This window comes from Leishmania infantum, chromosome 26 (genome assembly GCF_000002875.2).
Source record: "Leishmania infantum JPCM5 genome chromosome 26".
NCBI lineage: Eukaryota > Euglenozoa > Kinetoplastea > Trypanosomatida > Trypanosomatidae > Leishmania > Leishmania infantum.
Window position 1 is genome coordinate 474,492 of NC_009410.2, and position 21,541 is coordinate 496,032.

The 21,541-nt window shown below is 59.6% G+C and overlaps 2 protein-coding genes across 2 annotated transcripts; both read left to right on the forward strand.

Moving 5' to 3' along the window:
* Positions 1 to 1,797: 1,797 nt before the first annotated feature.
* LINJ_26_1400 (conserved hypothetical protein) lies at positions 1,798 to 9,063 on the forward strand (the record flags this gene model as incomplete). The annotated part of the gene is made up of 1 exon (XM_001470450.1): positions 1,798 to 9,063. One exon carries the CDS (start codon positions 1,798 to 1,800, stop codon positions 9,061 to 9,063), a length of 7,266 nt encoding a protein of 2,421 aa, XP_001470487.1.
* A 2,898-nt stretch (positions 9,064 to 11,961) lies between these two features.
* LINJ_26_1410 (conserved hypothetical protein) lies at positions 11,962 to 15,408 on the forward strand (the record flags this gene model as incomplete). The annotated part of the gene is made up of 1 exon (XM_001470451.1): positions 11,962 to 15,408. One exon carries the CDS (start codon positions 11,962 to 11,964, stop codon positions 15,406 to 15,408), a length of 3,447 nt encoding a protein of 1,148 aa, XP_001470488.1.
* Positions 15,409 to 21,541: the final 6,133 nt, after the last annotated feature.

Consider the following 21,541-nt stretch of genomic DNA (forward strand, 5'->3'; position numbering starts at 1 on the left):
CTCCCTATCCCAGCCACTGCCGAACCACCCCCTGGTGGTGACAGGGCCAGGGTGCCTAGGACGTGGGGAGGTCAGTGCGATGCAGTGGCACGGATGCCGGCGGCCAATCCCTGGACGGCGTGGCGCCGGTGCGACCCGCGACCGTGAGCGTGCTTGCGCCATCCATGCGATGGGCAAGGCGTCAGCGTGATGCCAACGCGTCTCGCTCGGCCCTCGCACTGCCTGCTGCTGGGGAGGCTGAGTGCCACCCTGCGAGGCGGGTGGGTGGGTAGAGTTTGGGTCAGGGGCCGTGCACAGATGACTGTGTCGGCGCACTGCTGTGATGCGTGTCTGCGGCTGCGTTGCACCGCGCGCTGGGTGCCTGTGGCAGGCCCGTGGGTTTTAGAGTGGGCCTCGGCTCATGTTGTGTGGCAGAGAAGGGGCACCTGGAAGAAAGAGCATAGTATCGCGGTGTCCCCCTCATCACGCCTTTCTCTCCCTCTGCGACCGCACACTCTAGCGCTCACAGAGAAATGTGGGTAACTCCATTCGCAGCCGCTTGGCTTGTCATGGACGCGAAGTGCCGTGTGCGCGACTCGCGGAGCAGGGCTCCTTTCTTTCCCTCTCCCGGCGCCCCACATGCTGCACGTACGCAAAGAAAGAACAAATGAAGATGGAGAGCGGGCGCACACATGCGCGGGCCACTAGCGTAGCGTGCGAGATGAGAGAGATCAAGTGCACGCATACGTGCAGCAGGGGAGAAGACTGGCACGTGTACTTGTGGGGCCCATGTGTGTATTCGGATGTTGCACGCGCAGCTGCGGCCCCGCTGCTGCCGTTGCATCTGTCTGTAGCTTCCCTTCCGCCTTCTTCGGTCATTTACAGCCAGGCTTACGCTGCATGCTTCTTTAACCGCGAAAAGGTGGCGCGCAGCTGGCGCACAATGATTGCAGGCAGTCATCATTGGCTGTTCGGGTTGTACCATCACCATCATCGCTGTCGCCTCCCTCCCACCTTTCCCACCCACCCCTTCTCCACACTCTGTGTCGCTCTGCCGTCTTCCCCACCACGCGCCGCTCACTCAACGGCTTCCATGGCACCATCTGCATGTGCATGTCGACATCCCGCCCTCACTACCGCCACCGCACCCAATGAGCGGGGCCTTGCATCTGTAGAAGCGGTTCAATCAGCACTGAGAGTGACTGCTGTACATTGCATCAGTTGAGCTGCACCCCCCCCACACACACCTCCCCATCATCAGCACTATAATTTGCTCCTCCCTCATCCTCCGGGCTCGACTCGCCTCAGCGCTTGTCTCCGTCTTGTTTTCCCGCTCTGTTTTTGCACACAGGCACCCCGCACACACTCCTGCAAGAGCGTGCGCGCACACGGGGTGTGCACCTCTACACACATACGCGTACACTAGATATATATATATATATATGTAGTCATCCTTCCCTCTGTCCTCCCCCTCTCCTCTCTCATCGCTGCTTCTTTTTCGCCCCTTTCTGTTCTTCATCGGCTGGGGCGTCTCGCACACGCTCGCTCCCGCTCCCCGGCCCCTGTGCCGAGTGGCTCACCCCGACTCGATTTGCTCTCTTTGTGTCATTTAGTGTCTGTGTCTGTGGCCGCTTTTTAGCCCTGCTGCTGCTGCTGCGCTTCTATGTGCGCTTTTTCTGTCTTGTTCTATTTTTTTTTATCATTGTCAGTATTTCCTCCGCCGCTTTATCAAAATAAAGCAATCTTTTTCGATTTTGTGCCCCGCCCACCCTGCCACTACCTCCTCCGATCGCCATCTTCTTCTTGCGTTTGAGTGTGATGGCGCATGCGGCAGGCGGGAATAATACCGCGGATGCAGCACCGCAGTACTACGACCCCAACGCCCCGCTCACCCGCCCTGTCACGACCTTTCAGGTTGAAACTTTTGTTCCACGTGAAGGGATGACGCCGTCGCTCGTGCTCGCGGATGGCAGTCACTACTTTGGTCCCGTCGTGGAGGACAGCAGGTGTCGCATCCCGTGCGGCTGTGGCATCATACTATTCCAGTATGATGGAGCGGTGAAACCCAACTTGACCGTTGCCGAAGCGGCAGCCGCTGCTAGTGACAGCGGCGGGGGTGGCGGACTCGCTTCCTTCTTCTTTGGCCGAGGTATGCCGCAAGGCGGCGGCGCGAGTCAGGCGGCGGCAACCCTCACGGCTCTGTGCAAGCGCTATCGGCAAGGAGACCGGTACGGCGGTGACTGGGTCAACGGCACGTTCCACGGTAACGGTGTGCTGGTAACGAGCAGCTTCACCTACCACGGCACCTGGATAGAGGGTGAGATGCAGGGAAAGGGCACCATCTCTTACACGCGCAAATACGTCGACTACCGGCCCCGCAACACAAACGGCAGCGACAGCGGGGTTGGGGAAGGGGTGAGCAACCTGCTGCTGAAGGGGCTCTCGTACGTTTCACCCTTCGAGCTCGTCGGGACCGCTGCGGCGCCGAAGGAATACATTGGTGACTTCGACGCCAAGCACTACCGCCACGGCATGGGGCTGATGCGGTACTACAACGGCGACGTCTACGAGGGGGAGTGGCGCGACAACTGCCGTCATGGCCGTGGAAAACTACGCAAGATAGACGGTGAGGTGTACGACGGTGACTGGGCCTTTGACCAGCGCCACGGCAACGGCAAGATCATGTACCCGAACGGGTCTCTCTTCAAGGGCTCCATGGAGTACGATCAGCGCAACGGCGAGGGCATCATGCGCTTCGCCAACGGTGACGAGTTCTTTGGCACCTTCAAGAAGGATCGCATCGACGGGCACGGCACGATGCGCTACCGCAATGGAGACGTCTACGAAGGCTCCTGGCGCGACCAGCTGCGCCACGGACAAGGCAAGTATACCTTGAAGCGCACAGGGGCGACGATGCACGGCGAGTTCCAGAGCGGGCTCATCCACGGAGAAGGTACCGTGATCGTGCCGGGTGTATCGACCTTTGTTGGCATGTTTGTGCGCGGCGAGCGCACCATCGGCACCATGCACTGGCATCAGCAGTCGTCACAGCAGCTGCAAGCAGAGCTCGTCAACGATGATGCCACCACAGCCGCGGCAGCAACTGCTGCGGCGACATTGGAGAGCCCGGAGTCGTCCCTTCTGGACACAACGCTGTTCCCAGGTCCCGCCACGCCTCCTCCTCCTGGCACCAGCAGCCCCAGCGTCACCGCAACGATCGGTACCGCCATCGTGGCCGGCAAAGCAAGCACCACGAACTACCTCTGCTACCAGGGGCAGTGGCACGGCGAGCACATGCACGGCAGAGGACTCCTCTGGTACACGAACGGCGACTTTTACGCTGGTGACTTTCACAAGAGCCGCCGTCACGGCGCCGGCAACATGCGCTACGCCGCGGAGCAGGCTGAGTTCAGCGGGCAGTACGTCCACGGTATACGGCATGGGCTGGGGCTGCTGCAGCGCGCCAACAAAACCATCCAGGCTGGGCGGTGGCAGCAAAACATCTTCGTGGAGGGGTACGAGGGGGAGTGGGACGGGTCTGTCTTTCACGGTATTGGACGGCTAACGATGCCGGTGGACATCTTCCTCGCCATGCGCTCAAGCAGCTCCACCCTGAAACCGTCGGAGCTGAGCGCGATGTGGAATGGCAGGTCTAGCACCCTCTCGACGAACGCGTCGTTCATCGCTGGACATGAAGAAGGCCGCCGTGCAGCCGGCGACGGGGCGCCACAGGGGGCAGCAACCGACACATCCTTGTGCGGTGCCACGGCGAATCGCGCTGACTTGTCCCCTCTCTTCATCGATTTCTTTGGCCTATTCCGTAACGGTCTACGGGATGGGCTGGGCGTGCTCAAGCTGCCTGCCCTGAACGGCCTCGTCGGTGGCTCCCTGAACCTTGCAGAAGAGCGGAAGTCAGGCGGCGGTGGCGGCCAATGCGATAGCGGCGGCGGTGGTACTACCACCCACGGCGCTGGAGGGGTGAAGGCGGAGAGAGGTCGGAGGGGCAGCGGTGGTGTTGGCGACGGCAATGCCGCCGCCGGTGCGTCCCGCAGTCGATACAACACCGTCAGCCTTGCCTCGATGCCGTCCATGCTCATCAAGGGGCGCTGGGTCCGTGATGTGCTGCACTGCGACAAAGGTGTATGGGCCTTCCCAAATGGCGTCGTCTATATTGGGCGCTTTCGCAACGGCGCCCGCGACGCTACGCGCGCGTGCGTGTGGTGGCCGGATGGGTCGGTGCTGGAGAGCGGGTGGTGTGGCGATGCGCCGAGCGGGGCAGGCATCTGGTATCAGCGTAACCGCATCACCCCGGTGTATCAAACGATTTCGCCGAGCGTGCTGCGTCGCTCGCAGTCGCTGAGGTTGCCAGAGAAGGGCTCACCGTCGAGGAGCATCGGTCATGCCACCGATGGCGGTCAGGGCACCAGTGACGCGGCTGATGCGGACGGCAACAGCACGAGCGTCGCTCTGGCGCGTGATCCTTTTGGCATGTCGTACCTCCTAAGGCTCATCGGGTCTGGTCTTATCGGCCACGGCACCAGCAGCGTTGGTGACGGCGGCGGCGGCGACACGCACGATGAAAGCGACAACGACCAGCCGCGACGGGTGCTCGTTGACTTTGGCAATCACTTCACGTTCTCCTGCTCCTGGTGCCCATACACGATGGATTTGAGTACTTACGCGGCAGTGGTGCTGCCCCAGATTGGGAGTCAGACGTCCCCGCTGCCAGGTGGCACGCCGTGGCCGCAGCTGTACCACTCCCCAAGCATGTCGGCTGCCGTGGGCGCGCCGCGACCGTGGGCGGCAGAGACTGCGAAAGGCGGGAGAGGCGCGCCACAAAGCACAGCAGCCGCATCGCCCACCACTGCCGTTGGCAGTAGCGGCGCTGGGCTGCAAGCCTCCGTACCGTGGCCCGTCCCTACGGCGAAAAAGATGTCCAGCTGCGCCAACTCGCTTCATCTATCGGAAGCACCGTCCAGCGTGGTGATAGGCCGCGCCAGCGGCGCCGGGGTTGTTTACTTCGACTCCGGTGTCGTGCTTGCCGGGGAGTGGCTCGGCAACGTCCCTCGGCTGGCCACACCGTACCGCCCGTGGTCCGCCTTCGATCACTTCATCACGTGGCAGACGGCTCGGGCAGCATCGCGCAACTGTGTCAGCACGGTGCCGCGCCCCATTGCTCCGCGGCTGCAATCGTGCTACACCTCTGTCTTGGTGGCTGCCCCGGAGGACGTGAGTGGTGAACCGCGGCGCGTTGCTGGTGGGCGGCTGACTGTGGCGTCGTCGCCGCTAGCGGTTAGCCGCATGGGCGACGCTGCAGAGCATGCGCCGGCATCCTTTACCCCACCGTCGCCGCCGCCCTCCCCCGATGCGCGCTGCATGTTGTGTGGGAAAGACTACAGCTTCTTCCGCAAGCGCGCGCACTGCACCCTGTGCCTGCGCTCGGCATGCTCTTCCTGCCTGGGGCACATGGACACAGAGGGGCCGGCGCAGCAGGAGGACGTGAAAGCACTACTACGTCACGCCTACCTGACGGCGGAGCAGACGGTGCAGCTCTCGACCGCTGCAGCTGCGAAGACTACCCTCACAAGCGCCAGCGGTAGCGCTGCCCGGCCTATCACCTTCCCAAGCTTCTCTGCAGAGCAGGTCGATCACGCGTTCGACAAGAAGAGCATCTCGACGGTTCCCGTCTGTGCAGACTGCGTGCGCGCGGTTCTGTGGAAGCTGCGGTACACACAGCTATGGATACCGATGTCGATGTTCGCCTCCGTCGTCGAGGGTGACAAGCACCACCGTGAGGCGCGGCGCAACAGCGGCGTCGAGGCTGCCCATCACGATGCTCGCGATGGCGCGAACAAAAACGCCGTCGCCGGTGGTGACGTCGACGACGGGGCCGGGGAACCGGCCAACCCGCTGTCCACGGTCGCGCACAGTCAGGAGTCCTCTCGGCAGGTCTCGGCCGTTGGGCAGTCCCTGCCCCTCTCTCCCGAGCGTTCCGCTGTTCCAGCCACAGCCTTCGATGAGGTGGAGCATCGCCAACACGATGGAAGGTTGCCGACTGGCAACAGCGCACTGTGCAGCGCGGCCACCGCAGACTCCTCCGAAGCCTCAGCTGTCGATGAAGCATCGCACGACCTGCTGGCCCCCACCCAAGCATGTGCGGCAGCTACTGAAGACAAGCCATCTACTCCCCCTGCCGCGTCACCCTCAAGCGCCAACGACAGTGCGGTGGCTGGTACATCACCTGCGTCGGCTCTCCCGCCCGCGTCGGCCTCCAGCCAGACGCCAAACCTCTCCGGCCACCCAGAGACGGTGCGGCACAGCTGCAGCAAGATCTTGCCGCCGACGCAGTACATTATCTACAGTGGCTACACATCACACACCATTCCACACGTCTACGGCGAGCTCTGGTGGGGGCGTCAGTACTACTACCGCGGCGGCTTCTGCGCCGGGGAGCGGCACGGGTTCGGTACGCAGTACATGCCCAACGGCGAGTGGTACGAGGGCGGCTTTGAGCGAGACGCATGGCATGGCGAGGGCGTCTACTACCTGGACGACGGTTCCGTGCTGCTCGGTGAGTTCCGAAAGGGCAAGCTGCACGCGGTGCACTACCGCGGTGAGGTGGAGGAGAGTGACACATGTGGCGTCCGGCCGCACGGCCGCGGTATCGGCTACAGCCCAGACGGCTCCGTCTATAATGGCGAGTGGGTGCATGGCCAGCGTCACGGCACTGGAATGCTGCACCTGGCCGATGGCAGCTCCGTGTACAGCGGCACATTTGTGTCGGATGCGATGGAAGGGATGGGCAAGCTCGTGACGACCAGTGGGGCCTACTACGGCGACTTTAGTCAGAACAAGCAGAATGGCAAAGGGCTGCTCTTCACTGCCGACTGCGTGGTGGAAGGGTCATGGGTGCAGGGCACCTCATCCGGATTCACGCGCATCTACGAGCGTGTCACCGGGGAGGTGTACGAGACGACCTACAGCGACGGCAACGAGCGGGACGACTGCTTCACTGCTCCAGTGATGATAGACGACGACGCCGCTGCCGAGTGCGGGCAGTGCGGCACGGCCTTCTCCTTTTTCCTTCGCCGGCATCACTGCCGCCTTTGCGGGGATGTCTTCTGCGATGCCTGCACGCAGCACCGCGCGTCGCTGCCTTCGACTGTCACAGGAGACGGTGTCCCAAGTGCGAAGAGCGACCCCGCCAGCTCCAGCGCGTCCGGGGTGAATGGGCAGCAGCTGCGGGTATGCGATGCGTGTTTCTTCCGTCTCTCCCAGCGCCGCATGATCGCTCTGCGCCGCTACGCCGACGGCAGTGTGTACGCCGGCTGCTGGAGCCAGGGGCGCTGGGTATCGCGTGGGCTCTACTGCCGGCCAGACGGCGTGTTCGTGGTGATGGACACCTACGGGCACGCCCTCCTGCCACTGGCAGCCATTGCGAAAGAGCCGCTCAAGGGTGGCGCAAGCGCAGACATGAAAGAGCCGGAGAAGCCAAGCGCGGCGCAGCCTGCTTGCGGCCTCGGCGTTGTTCGCCGCCCGTCGCGCGCCACCGGTCTGCCTGTCTCGTCATCCGTCCTTCAGGATGCTGCGCCGGCGAAGGAGCTTCTCGACGGTGTCTCGGAGAGCTCGTCGCGTAAGGACCTCGACGCGTTCCTGCTCTGGTGGGCGACGACGCGCAGCCGCTGTGGCCTGCACGTTCCGCTGGACGTCCCGCTCGTGATCCAATATCAGCGCATGCCGGCGCAGATGCTGCGCAGCAAGGAGGCCACGGTGAAGGCTGGCTCGGATGCAGCGGCGTATTTGGCGGCGCCGGCACGCTGCACCCTTGAGACACCCCACACTCCCTCTCTCAGGCCTATCCGGCTGTTCATCACACTGGCCGACTCGCGGCGTGAGATGCGGGCCATGGTGGAGGGAGAGATGGTGCGGACCTCTGCCAGCGCAACGCCGGCAGAAACAGCCGCTGCACCTGCGCCAGAGTCGCGCCTGTCGATCGAAGAGAAGCGCACCATGGACAGCGACGTAGAGGCGGCAGCGTTGCGAGCGTCGAGGTTCATGCCAGTTGCGATACCTCGCGCTCCAGTGGTACCCATCACCGCCGCTACGATACCCGTCACGAGCGCGGCGGAGCTGCCAGAGGCGACTACAACGGCTCACCCCGGCAGCCTCCACCCTGCACACCAGGCGACGGGAGCAGATCCTCCGCATGCGTTCGGTTTCTCCGCCTGGGCGACGCGCCCGCCACCGTCGATCGACCCCGAGGACATCAGCGATGAGTCGCTCGTAGAGATGATGCAGGCGGAGCGGCTTTCCTGGTCAGCGGCTGCGCCAGCGGCCAAGGCCTCCGCTGCGTCAACCATTCCACCTCTCATGCCACCTACACCGGCCCCTCCCACACCCGGATTGAACACCACGGTGCCCTGGGATCTGTGGACGACGCGCGACGTGCCCCGTTACGCCCCGCCGCCGCCGGCGACGGAAGCAGCAGAGGCCACACCAGCTGCCCAAACGCTGAAGGAGAAAGCCTCAGGTGGTGGCGAGGCCGACGCGGCGCCTCTGCCTGCCCTGCGCAGTGAAGCGGACATGTACTTTGCGTGTCCGTTCTGGGGCCCGACCGTTCCAGACGCGCAGGTGCTGCTAGAGCAGGGCAAGATGACGCAGGCCACGAAACTGATGTGCCGTCTGCAGCAACAGCACGGCCAAGCCGTGAATCCGCAGCAGCAGGAGAAGCAAAGGAGCGATAGCGGCAGCAGTGACGGCGACGGCAACGGCAGCGGCGAGGGGATCGGGGGCAGAGGCGCTACTGCAAGTGGTGGAGGAAAGACTCGACGAGGCAGTGCAGCAGACGACCCGCTGAGTATGCTGCAGAGCATGCAGGGTGGTGTCCCCAATGCCAGCGTCTCCTCCTGGGAGCCGGGTCACCTATTCTCCTCAGAGCAGCGAGCGCAGTGCGGCGACGGGTGGGCACCAACGCCGTTGCGCGGCCCATATGTCTTCGACATCTCTGCCCACGAAAAGCACAGAAGCGCGGATGGGCAGCGTTGGTACGCAAAGGTAACGCAGCGAGAGGTGCTGAAGTTTTAGTCGCGCGCCGCTGCTTCGCTTGATGTTTTCTTTCGTTTTTTGTATTAGGTGTGTGTGTGTATGTGTGTGTCTGCATCTGCGCGGTTGGTCGTGCATTACTGTATTGGTTGGGCTTTTGACGTTTACGTTTCTCGCGCTTCACCACCAGCCGCAGCCGCAGCCGCTGTTTGTCTCGCGAGTCGATCGATCATCTCTCTTGAAATCTTTGTCCTTGACGTCAGCACGCGAGTCCTCTGTGGCACGGCGTGGGCGTCACGGAAAACAAAAGAGGGCGAAACTCGCGTGTAACGGGCCCCACGCACATGCGGCAACGACGCAAAAATGATCCGGCCGCACAGGTCATGTGTGCGCTCAGGCGTGTATGTCGAGGGTTGTTTGCAATGCCCGCGTGTAGGCTCGCGGGATCGCATGGGCACACGTGCCTGCATGAGTAACCCATTTCGAAGTTTCTGTGTACCATTTCCTACTCTCCTTTGCCTCATCACCTTCTCCTCTCCTGTCCACCCCCCCCCCTCCCGTCTCGCCTCACCGTGCATCCACAGCTCAGGCAGTGCTCCCCACCCCCTACGCTTTTCAGTTTTTTCTGTGCTCCCTTGCCCTCCCTCCCAGCCATCGAGGGCGAACCAGCCAACCAACCACGGGAGGGACAGGCGACGGCAGCGAGAAGACCACATTCGCCTGTACGCCAGTAAGCGTGAGCCAAACCCACCCACCCACACACACACACACACACACAACGAGAGCACAAGAACCTACAAGGTCAGGGGAAGGTGGAAGGGAAGAGGTGAGCTCGCCTGCCTCCCGCTCGTTTGTCCTTTTTTTCTTTGTTGTTGTTGCTGTCATCGTAGTGGTGGTGGTAGTGCTCCACGCTGCTCGCGTGACGGGAGAATGCGCGTGCGCGTGTCTGCGTGAAACCCACACCCCCTCTCTGTAGTTTTAACTTTGTTGTTGGTTTGTTTTGGGGGCGCTGTGCGATTGCGAAGGCACGAGAAAAAAAAACGGTTCCGTAGATTTTGGAGGGCAAAGTGAGGTCTTCTCTGTTTTTTTTTTGTTTTGTGTGTGTGTGTGTGTGTGTGTGTGTACGTGCGCGTGTGCAGCTGTGCCAGTGAAAGAGAGGCGGGATTGCTTATCAATAACAACGTGCACATAAGCATCATCGTCATTTCTCTCACGCTCTCTCTCTCTACGGCTTTTTCTTTTCTTTGTTTTGCTACCCGTGTGAGCCTTTACAGTGGCGTTCTTCAGACGGCACTCAGGCCTCCCGCTCGCCCGCCCTTTAGGTCGTTGGTTGATCGCACACTTGATTTCGCTTTCGATCTCTCCTGTGCTTTTATTTACATCTTCCCCTCTGTTTCGTTCCTCTTCTTTTTGTTGGTTTTGCTTTTTTATTTATTTATTTATTTTGTGTTGTTTGTTTCAGCGTGGGCGTGCGTCTGTTGCCTCTGTGTGTGGGTCTGTGTGTGTGTGTGTGTGTATCTGCGCGCACGACTCCGCACAACCGCACAAAAAGGAAGACATACATAAAGTGAGAGCGAGAGAGCAAGCAACTGGAAATAAAAAGTCATAAGAAAGAAATCAAATACGCCCTTGACCCTGCGCCACTCACCGCCCCACTCCCCTACATCCCTCATTGTGTGCTTGAGTGGCGTATCCATCCTCCGTCACTCTCCCTCTGTCTCGCTCGTGCACTCGACGGCCTTGTTTCTCGCACGCGCATCTTTCTTTCTTTTTCATATATATTCGCCCTTCCAACTTCTGCTATGTAACGGCAACGACAACACAGACAAGCACGCATGCATGCACAGGAATAGACAGACAGAAGCTTTTACGGCCTATCGATATATATATAAGAGCGAAAGGGAAGACGAAAGGAAAAGAAGAAGACCACCGTTTCTTGTGTCCGCCTCCCCATACACATTCAAGCGCCTGCTCTCCACTCACCACCATCACCACCCCATACACACCCTTTCCTCTGTCGTGGCGGCGGTGAGCTCCTTCTTTTCTTTCGCTCCCCTCTGCTTCTGTTTCTGCCGTTTTCCGTTTTGTTTTTTGTTTGCTGACTTTGGCGCGAGAGGGGTTGTACACCTGTGCGTGCGCCGGTGTGCGCTCGTTCCCTTGGCGCTGCCTTTTCTGCTCGCCGTTGCCCTGCCCATTGCTCTTCGCATTCATCAACGCAACTCTTTACGCTGACGTTGTTTCGTCGCTCGCCGCCCCCTTACCTCTCCTTCTTCGAAACTCTTATCTGACTGGCCTACCTTGCTTTCTCTCTCACATAAGCCCGTGCGTTCGTGTCTGGTGTGTGTATATCGGCCACCTTCACTCTACGCCTTTTCTCGCCCGTCTTGTCTTCATCTCTCTTTTTCTCTCTCTCTCTGCATGTGTGCGTGTGCGTCTGTGTGTGTGGTTTACCTAGCCCTTCCCTTCTCCGTCTCCCTCGTGGGTTGCACACGCACCCGATTTCGTCTCTCGGGCGCCCCCTTCCCGTTCTTTCATGGTACTGCGTCTCCCCACACCAATCATCCATCACCACTTTTCGACTCTTTTTTCTTGCTTCTGTGTGGGTGGGTGTGCTGCCTTGCGTCATCTCGAGCACCATATTTTCAGGTTTTTGTGCTCGTTGTTTCTCTCAAGCTGCTGCTCCAGCTCTCCGTCAGGTGCGCCTTTCGGGCTCGCTCCCTGTGTCCGCCCGCACACCCACCCCTTCTTACCTACCCTCCCTGCTCACTCTGTTTCGTGCGCGCTTGCTATATATATATATATATCTTTGGAGGGGAGAAGTGAGTAGCCTCGTCTTTTTTTGCGTGATCGTGACGAACCTCTCGGCTTGTTCCATCATCGCTCCCTCTGCCGCTTCTGAACGACGCGAGAGTGAGGAGGGGAACAGAGGGAGAAGCGAGAATGGAACAGCGTGCAACGCAGCGTGCTACTAGTGCACGTAGCGATCGCTATGATGGCCTCCTCCCTTTAAATCCGTCGCCGTCGATTCCGTCCCTAGTGATCACCACCTCCACACCGACGGTCGTACTGCCCTCCTCCCCGTCCACCGTTGCCTCGGCGCTTGGCACGCCGCTCGTGGAGACGTGTCCGCGGTCGCTCGCAGGTAGCTCCACGCACACCTCATTCTCAGGCGATCCCTCTCTCATCGCCTCGAGATCGCCGTCGATGCAGCTATCCAGCACTGCAGCCTCATTTGCTGCATCGTCCTTGCCCAGTAACTGGGTGGTGCACGACCCGCCCACTGCGGACAAGGCGCCGGTGAGCGCCTCACTGCCAGCCGCGGCCGCCACCGTGTTCGCCTCACTCCTCCACCACTCCTCCGCCGAATCCACGCCCGACTCCTCACCGGTGCTGCATCCTCGCCCCGCAGCCCTAGCCACGATGAGCGCGGTGGCCCTGCACGATGCCGTAGAGCTGGAGAAAACAGATGCTTCACTTTTAGCCGACCTTTGCGGCCCCGGTCGCCAGAGGACCCCACGCTACGTGTCGACAGCCTCTATCACCGCGCCGACAGCCACTCCAGAAGCGGGCAATGCTGGCGCTCCCTGTACAGACTCTGATTCGTCGTTGCCGGCGGCTCTGCGGCGCCTCTTCCGCCGCACGAGTGCCTCGAAGACTCTGCAGAGCAGGGATGATGGCGCTGACGCGGCCCTCACCGCAGATGACGAGCACGATGCCACCGCGCTCCTGCGCGCAGGTGCTCAAAGCAAGCTGCACCCCGGTCGCAGCCACAACTCCGGCGGCGCCGGCTCCCCACACGGCCCGTCGCCTGTGCCAAGCAGCACTCCTGCCGTTGCACTGGGGACGGCACCCATCGCGGCCGTCATGCCGGCGTTCGAGGAAGGGCCACGTCCACCTCTCGCAACGCCTTGGTCCGGCGCCACTACGGCCAAGGGAGACAGTTCGGACCACATGGCAGCCGCAGCTAGCACTCCAGCGCCGCAGCCACGCTGCGTGGCCACGCAAAAGGACTTCGCAAGTACCAGCAGCCAGAGGCAAGAGTCTCACATCTCACCGCGTGCGCGGTCGCAGGCGTACCTGAGTGTCCGTTCAGGCGCAGCGACCATGCCTGGCCAGTCATCGTTGTGTTCGCCCGTGTCGCCGACACCGAAGCGGCGCGTGTACCTGGGTGGCGCCGGCAATGTCTTCGCAGGCAAGGCCACGAAGGGCGTGGTCGTCAACTACTTCTCCAGCGCGGTTGAGCTGCAGAGTGGCCGACACAACTCCAACGCCAGCAGCTCCGTCTCCCCTGATCTTGGCAACGGCATGAACGACAAGGAGCTTTTAGTCGACGGCTCTGCAGAGAGCCGGCGCCCGGCGCTGAGCGGCGCGGCGACGGCGTTGAGAGCGGCGCCCCGTGAGGCCGCGACTTCCTCCAACTCAGCCTCCGATACAGCGGCGCCACCAGCGCTTTCAGGCACTGTTGATGCGGCCGCACCCAGGGAAGCCTCGGTTGGTGCAGATGCCTCTGCCAGCTGTACCGGTGCCCAGGCCATCGACGTAGCTGGTGCGGCAAGGCACTCCCCGCTGGCCGACGCGCGGGTCAGTGGGGACGTGGGTGCAAAGACGTCGACGACACAAACAATAGCGAAGACGGAGGAGCGCTTCCCCAGAAGCAGCGGACCACCTCATCTCTTCAATATGGTGCCATCAAACCTTTGCAGTTTCCCAAAGGCGGCAATCACGAGCACACCGCAACCCTCCACCTTCGCCCACACCTCGCTAGCCACGTCAAGCGCGACGAGTAGCACCTATAAAAGTAGAAGACAGCACGTGCGGGCGAGCAGCCAACCAGTGGCTTCCTCATGCTTGCTCTTCGCTCGCAGTGGCGCTACAGGCGTCTCTGCACCGATGGCAGTGATGCAGCGCAGCCGCACCAACGAAGACGTGCACGGTAACAGTCATGGCAGCCACGGTCGTGACCAGCACAAAGGCTGGCACCGAAGAGCGGCACACACTGATGGCGGCTTCTCGACTCTTGCGCGAAGCGCTCATAAGCATCACCACGGACTCGGCTGTGGTGCTTCGGCACACCTGAGCGTGTCTCCCCACAGCTCTGGATGCACGTCCCCCGAGCAGGACGGCGCACAAGGGATCCGTGTACATTACACGCCGTCGTCCGTATCGTCGTTCCCCGCCCGCACCGAGCCCGCCGTAGATGACGATGATCGCGGCTTCAGCAGTGGCAGGTCAGCCGCCGTCTCCAAGTTCGGCAGCTTCTTGTTTTCCACGAATGTTACGAACACGCCTCGCCTCTCCGTCGACGACTCCGCGTCTCGGATGTCGTCGCCGTCGACGGTCTCGAGCATAAATCGGAACTCTTTCGTCGACCTCGCCGACAAGTCACCGCAGGAGCACCTGCCTCACAATTATCTCCACAGCAGCAAGCCTGCGTCCGCGCTGGTCCACAACGTCCCGGCGTGCGCGCGCGAGTCGCCGACATCGGAGGCAGACGTGATGCCTATCACGCTGGTGCCACCCACCAGTCTGCGGCGCAGCGGCCCAAGCGAGGCGTGTCTCAGTGGCAGTGTTGTTAGCAGCGACCAGCGGTGCTCGAGCAGCTCTGGCTGTGACAACTCCTGCGGTTGCATGCAGATGCACAACGGCGATGACGAGAAAGGCTTGGCGGCGCCGGCCAGCGCGACCCCGCCGCGCGGCGCCGCGTCCACCTTCGCCACCTCCTCGGTCGCTTCTCTAGCAGCGACGGTGACGAGTATTGTGGGCCGTCCGATCTCAGCGCTCTTCTCCTCTGGGAACCTTACGGCACCCATGAGCAGAAAAGGCAGCAACTCTACATTTCAGTTGTCGCCACCGGGTGCCTCGACGGGTCACTCGACACCGTGCTTTCAGGACGGCTTTGTGATGCGGCCGGATGCAGAGACGTTGCAGGGGCTGCTGCAAGGCAAGGTGCCGCGCATGCCGGGCTGCTCCATACGCGACTGGGCCGCGCACCTGAGTGCCAAGGAAGAGGAATCGCGCAGGCGGGAGCAGAAGCGCCACCACACGCCTCACCATCGCGCCAGTGGAGGCGCCACTCACTTTGGTGGTGGGGCGTCGCCCCCAAAGCCGGCCTCCACGGCGGCTTCACGAAACGCGCGGCTGCCGCGGATGACGCCTCAGGAGGTCTCCACCCACAACACACCGGATGACTTGTGGATAGTCATCCGAAACGTCGTTTACGACTGCACCGCCTTTCAGCGCTACCACCCCGGCGGAGAGAAGTTGCTGCTAGCTTGTGGGGGGCGCGATGCCACAGCCGTGTATGACCGCTTCCACGCGTGGGTTTCGTGCGAGAGCTTTATGGCGCCGTACGCGGTTGGTGTTGTTGCCCCTTCAGAGACCCGATGACCGTGGAGTGAACGTCGATGCAGCCTCTCTCTCTGTTTTTTTTTATTGATTCTAGCTTTTCTGTGTGCGATGAATCTAGTGCTCCAGATGTACACGCTTTTTGTTTACGAGGCAGAGGGGAGAGGGGGCTGGGGCGTACAGGCTCCGTAGCTCGACAGCCCACCTTTCTTTCCTTCCTCCTTTCGCCTCATCATCCATCTCCGCCGGGCTTTCAGGGGCGCTCATTTCTTCTTTTCTTTGGTGTTATGCCGTCTGCGAGCGCTTCCCTTTGCGTGGTGTGTGTGTGTCTCACTCCCTCCCTCTCCCTCTATATATATAGGCTTTCGTTTACGTTGCTGCTTTTGATGCTGGTGCGGAGGTGCATGCGGGATGCACAACGTCGCAAGTAGTTTCACGGTCATCCTTTCGGTGTTTTTTTTTTGGAGGGGGCTCATCTCTCCTTTGATCTCGTTGCTTCTCATTCACGTTTTTTTTTGTTCATCTTCTTTTTCTTTTGTTGTCTCGCTGCCGCGGCGTCGAGCGATATAAGCAGTGGACCTCCCTACGGCTGCAACGTGTGCACCTTGCGTTGGCGTCGTTGTCATTGAGGCATCCTATTTCTTTCGGTTGTTTGTTTTTCGAGGGTGCGGGATGGAGGAGCTCTCATCGTCATTCTGCGTGAATGCATCTTTGTGTGGTGGGTGCCCTGTTTTCGCTTGCATGATCATCTTTTCGTTGTGCCATCGGTCTACCGGTTATGCAGGGGGAAACCTGTCTCTTTTTTTTTTGCCTGTGAGTGAGCGTGTTTCGAAGGTAGAGTGGTGAGAGACGGAGGAAAGGCTGGCACTCATATGCCCAACTCTCCCTCCCGCGATGGAGTGCGATGTGGGTCGTCCTCTCGCCTCCTTCCTACTCGGCCACCTCCCCAGCATACCCCCCCCCCGCTTTACACCTCAGCATATGCGCATACATATGTATATATGCGTGTATGTCCTTTGCTTCCCTGGCTCGTTGTCCTTCTCCTCTTGCCTCGAGTGGTCCCGTATTATCGTTTCCTTCGGCGCCCCCTTCCGTCTGGGCGTACGACGGAGCGACACGAAAATACGCATATGGGGTCAACGTTGCTGTTCGGCTGGGCTCGCCTTTACCTTCTCTCTTTTTTCTGTCAACTTGAACAGGGGAAGCAGACGCGCGCGAAACGAAAGGCCCATCCCTCTTTGTGCATCGCGTACGAATACAAACTCCCGCACATGCGCAGGGACTCGAAGCGAAACGCTTTCGTAATACTACCTCTCCACCACCCACCCACCCTCCCTCACCCGCTCTCCCTGGCCGTTTTCCTCTGACGTCTTGTTCGCCCCGTTCGGTTAAACCTGCTCTTTCTTGCAGTCTTTTTTGTTGTTGTTGTTCTCTGTCCGCTCTCCCCAGTTGCTCCTCGCTGCCGCCGCCGCCGCCGTGCTCTTCCTTTGTTTTTTTTTTTGCTCGGGCCTTTCTTCCTCCGTTGTGTGCCTCAGTGGCTTCAGCCGTTGGGCGGTGTCGGAAGGTGTGTGTATGCGTGTGAGGGTGTGGGTGGGTGAGTGTAAGAGAGAGACGATGACTCGGTTCTTGTGTTTTGCTTTTCGTGTGAGTGTGTGTTTTCTGCACAGGCTTCTTCTGGTTATCTTATCTCGCGCTGCTGTTTCCTGAAGTGTCATGCCGCCTCCTCCCCTTCACCCTACGGCCACTGGCCGTCGCGCAGTTTGGGTGGGTGTACAAGGTATGAATGCATGCGTACACGCACCATGCGCGCACGCCTACGAGAGAGCGTCACTGCCTTTATCGTGGCATACAGGCGCATGTCGACATCTCTCTGCCTCTCCTCCGCTACTTCTCCCCGTGCTTCCAAAACGTGAGACAGGGTTCGGGAAGGGAGGAGGCGGTGGCCAGTGGGCGTAGAGCGGGCGTACGTGCCGTACGTGCGCGTGAGTTTTCTTTTTGGCATTTCGTTGCTGGACCTTGTATATGTGTTTGCTCAAGCACAGATTGTAAAGGGTGGTGGCGATGACGGCAATGAAAAAGGTGGTTCCAAGATCCAACGAGGTTCTCTCGGCTCCTCTCTTCTCCTGCCCGACGAGCTTTTCCACCGCTTCTTCCGCTCTGACTCGTCCCTCGCACCCAACTGCTCGCTCTTGCCCGGCCTACGCCTCGCCCTGACACCCTCAGTCCTCTCAGCACGCGCGTGCTCCAGTGGCACAAAGCGGCACCGCCGTATGCAAATTTGGCGTCTGCGGGTTTGGTGGTGGTGTCAGCCGGGAGCGAGCGGTGGATGGGTGCGGGGGAAGAGGGGGGAGGGCTGACAGGGAAGCAAAGGGCAAGGGGAACAGAAAGCGGTCAGGATTGCAGCAGCTCAGAAGAAGAACAGAGGAAAACAACGGACTTACCTTCTTCTTGTTCCTTTTTTTTCTTGCCTCGCTGCATTCTGGGGCTCGCCTCTTGTTGTGTGCGCGTGCGCTCCTCTTTGCTGTCGCTTCTCTCCGAATTCGTTCCTTTGCGTTTTCACTCCGCATGCTGCGAGCACCTTCACCCACCCACACTTCTCCTCCCACTCCCCGCCCCCTTCTCTTGCTTTGTTTCCAGCTCGGGGGAAGAAGGGTGGGGGAAGGGGGGTACGCGTGCGTCCCTCTTCTACGTTCTCGTGTCCTTTTATCTTGCGTTTTTTTTTGTTTTGCGCACGTCATGGGGTCGCTTGGTTGTTTGCTTTTCTCTTTTCCATGGTCATGCAGCAGCTGCGCGGAGGCACCTGCACCTTTGCTCGCTTCCTTTCGTTTTCTTTCCCTTCCTTTCGTTGTTGTTCTTGTTGCTCGCTTGGAGTGGGGGGGGGGGGGGGGGGGCGCCCTTCTGTCGATCACGCTGTTTGCCCTACGCTAGCAATATCGCTCGCTCTCTCCCTCCTTCGTACTGTCCCCGCTCATCGCTGTTTGCTTCTAGCTCTGCCGAAGATTCATGTAAGCACCGCCTCGTTCGTTTTATACATCTGCAGGAGGTGAGGTATATGTGTGCGCATGTGCCCCTCTCACCTCTTATTTTTTTCTCTTCTTGCGTTGGCGTCTGCCACCTACGTTCTTATCTTAAGCTTGATTTGCGCACTCGCTTCCTAGCTACTTTTTCCGTGCCTTTCCCACTCCCCGCACACATACCCACCCACACACGTCAGCTCCTGTTTCATTGTTGTTCGGCTTCTCGATTTCACGCACTCCATCCTCGTCACTCCCACCGTGTGCAGGACGCCCCGGGGCCGCTCCTGCCGGTGCTGCTTCATGCTACACTGTATCTGAGCACGCATGGGCTTCTGGGGCTCTTCTCCCCTTTTCTTCCTGCTTGTCAGCTTCCTATGTGCATGCGTGGCCCATAAGGAGGGATGTCTGGTGCTCTGGAGCCCTTCTTGTGTTGTTTTCTCGATGGTGGTGATTGGTGGTGGTGGTGATGCTGCGCAGGTTCTTTGCGCTCCAGGCGCATCTTTCTTTGAGGGGATTGTTTATTGTCAAAAAAATATATACACAATATTTTGTAATATATATCTCGAGGAGTGAGTAAGGGGGCACCATCATCGAATAGTGTTCTCACCCTCTCTCGGCATTGACCTTATCCGCGTGTCGACACGAACACGAGCGCGCAGGAACGCAGATCAAACGAGCAGCAGCACATCGGAGAGAGAGGGTGGAAGAGGATGGGGGACCGCTTGTGGAGGTGCTCGACGGCATCGCTGAAGACCCTCCTTTTTGTGTGTCACTCGCGTGTTTTTTGTCTGTCTGGGTACCTTCTCTTGTGCTTTCTTCTCCGTTTTTTTTTGTACTGTTTTCCCGTCCGTTGTAAGGAAGGCGCGACCTTCTCTTCCGTGGTCGTTTGCCACCTCATCTTCTCCACGCCCCTCAACTGCCTCCTCTCTCTTCCTCCCTCCGTACGCCCCCGAGCCGCTTTTCCGCTCACTAGTCATCGGTTTCAACTTCAACGAGTCCGCTCTAGTGAGTGCTGCACCTTCACAGAAACGCAGGCACGTCCATGTGAGTACCTCGCATTTCACTCGCTCGGATCACCGCGCCTTTGTCGTTTGAGGGTCGGCCAGTGTTCGCATTAGTCGCCTTTTTTTTTCACGGGCAGAGAGGGCTGTTTCGGCAGTGTGCATATGTGTGTGGGTATGTGTATGCTTCCACCATGTGACACTTAGGGTGTGCCTTTGTGTGGAAGCGAAGAGGGGGCGGGGGCTCGCCATCATCGTGGCATCTTGTCTTCGCTGCGCCTGCATCTGCTGCTGAATCGGATGCGGGGAAGCGCAAAATACGCGTGCATGCTTTCTCACGCTATCAGTCGCGGAGGAGAGAGAGTGTGGGGCGTAAGACGTTCGGAGACCATCTCGAATGCTGAATTCGACGCAGTGCTTCGTTCCTCCCCCAGCACTGATTCTCGTATACCCCCTTCAAGTCGTCGTCCCCCTCCCTCCTCCTTCACATCTCTCCGCCTCTTTCCGCCCTTCGCAGCTGTGGGCGAGCCTTCATAGATATGTGTTTTTCTCGCCTTCTTCCTGTGGTCACTGTCTTTGCTCTTTTGCTGTGTAGCAGGCATTGGACATACCAACCCCCTCCCCCTCCCTCACTCACTCCTCGCTGGTTCGTTAGCCGACATTTTCTCGCTCGCTCTGTGTCTGCCTGCCCTGCCGACCCACCCCCTGTATGCAGGTGTGACTACATCGTGATGGAAAAGGATCAAAGCCTCGTTGTCTCTGTCTGCCTGTGTGTGTGTGTGTGTGTGGGAGGGAAGGGGGGCTGCCTTTTATTGTCCCGCTGGCCTTTCTAGTTCTTTTTGGCGTTTTTCTCCTTTACTACGTGTGCGCACGCATAGACATACTCGCACACCTCGATATTCTCGAAAACTCTCCTGCTGCGTATTCGTATGCAAACTTCCCGCTCCCCTCCCGGCGCTGTCAGCAGCCACTCTTTCCCTCTCTCCATTTCGTGGTCTTGTTCTTGATGAGTTCGTATTTTTTCTACTTGTGACTCCCCTCCCCTCCCCCTTCTCCAAAGCACTTCCCAAGTGCGAGTTGCCTGTGGGTCTTTCTCTCTCCCCTTCTTCCGTGCCTCGCTCCGCATTATCATTGACCGCCTTCTCTCCCTCGTCCGCAGGCCTGCTCTCTCCACCCTCTAATCCCTTCCACTCCCCCGCTAAGCATGCGCAAGCACACAGGAACGCGAATGGGAAGTATTTATGTCGTTCAACCATCTGCGACGCGTTTCTGCGCCGGAGGTGGCGTGGAGAAGACGAGCATGGGCGAGAACGCGTGAGTGCGAGGGAGGAGGGTGCTTGTGGGCCGCTGGAAGAGCGAAAGAGACGCGAGGAAACCGTGGCGCATACGCATGCAGGGTTTGGGGTCTTCCTATGTCTTCCGCGTCCTTGTCTTTTGTTTACCTCCATCTTCGCGATGTTCTGCTCTGCCTTACTGTCTGCGTTTCTTCCTCGCTCTCTGTATCTCGTGGTCTCTGTCTCGCCCTCTTCTGTGCTGCCCTCTTTGATTATTTTGTGCAGCTTGTTGCGCTGTACCCTCCCCACCTCCGATTTTCCTCGCCCTCTGCTCCGCCCTCCGCTCTCGCTCTGTTCATATCTCTTCGTCCTTTTTTTTTTGTGCGCTTCTGCTTTCTCTGTGCTCCTTCACAATTCTGTGTTTATTTTTTCAGTTTCTGGCACGTTGCAAAGCATGCACGCGTGAGCGCAAGGGAGGGCGGGCGGAAGAGGGAGAGGGTGTCATGTGCGGGTACGTTGTGTGTTCGTATTGGCGAGCCGTGTTCTCCTTTTTTTTTCCTCTGTCCGTCACCGTTAATCCCATCTCTATCTCTTTCTCTCACAAGTGTACTTCACTTGTTTTCGTTTTTGTTTCGTGTGTGTGTGTGTGTGTGTGTGTGTGTGTGCAGAGTTACCAATCGGGGTGTATCCTCCCTTCCTTGATGTCGCTTCACAGCTGCTGTGATGATGTCGGTTGTGGGGTCATCTCTCTTCTCTTTGTGCACCTCTGCACTTTCTGTCTGGGCCTATGTATGTTTCTGCGTTTGTGCTTTCATGAAGGGGGACGGAGAGGTGGGGAGAAGGGCCTCCATCACGCATGGATCGTGCCCCCGCCCTTTCCTAT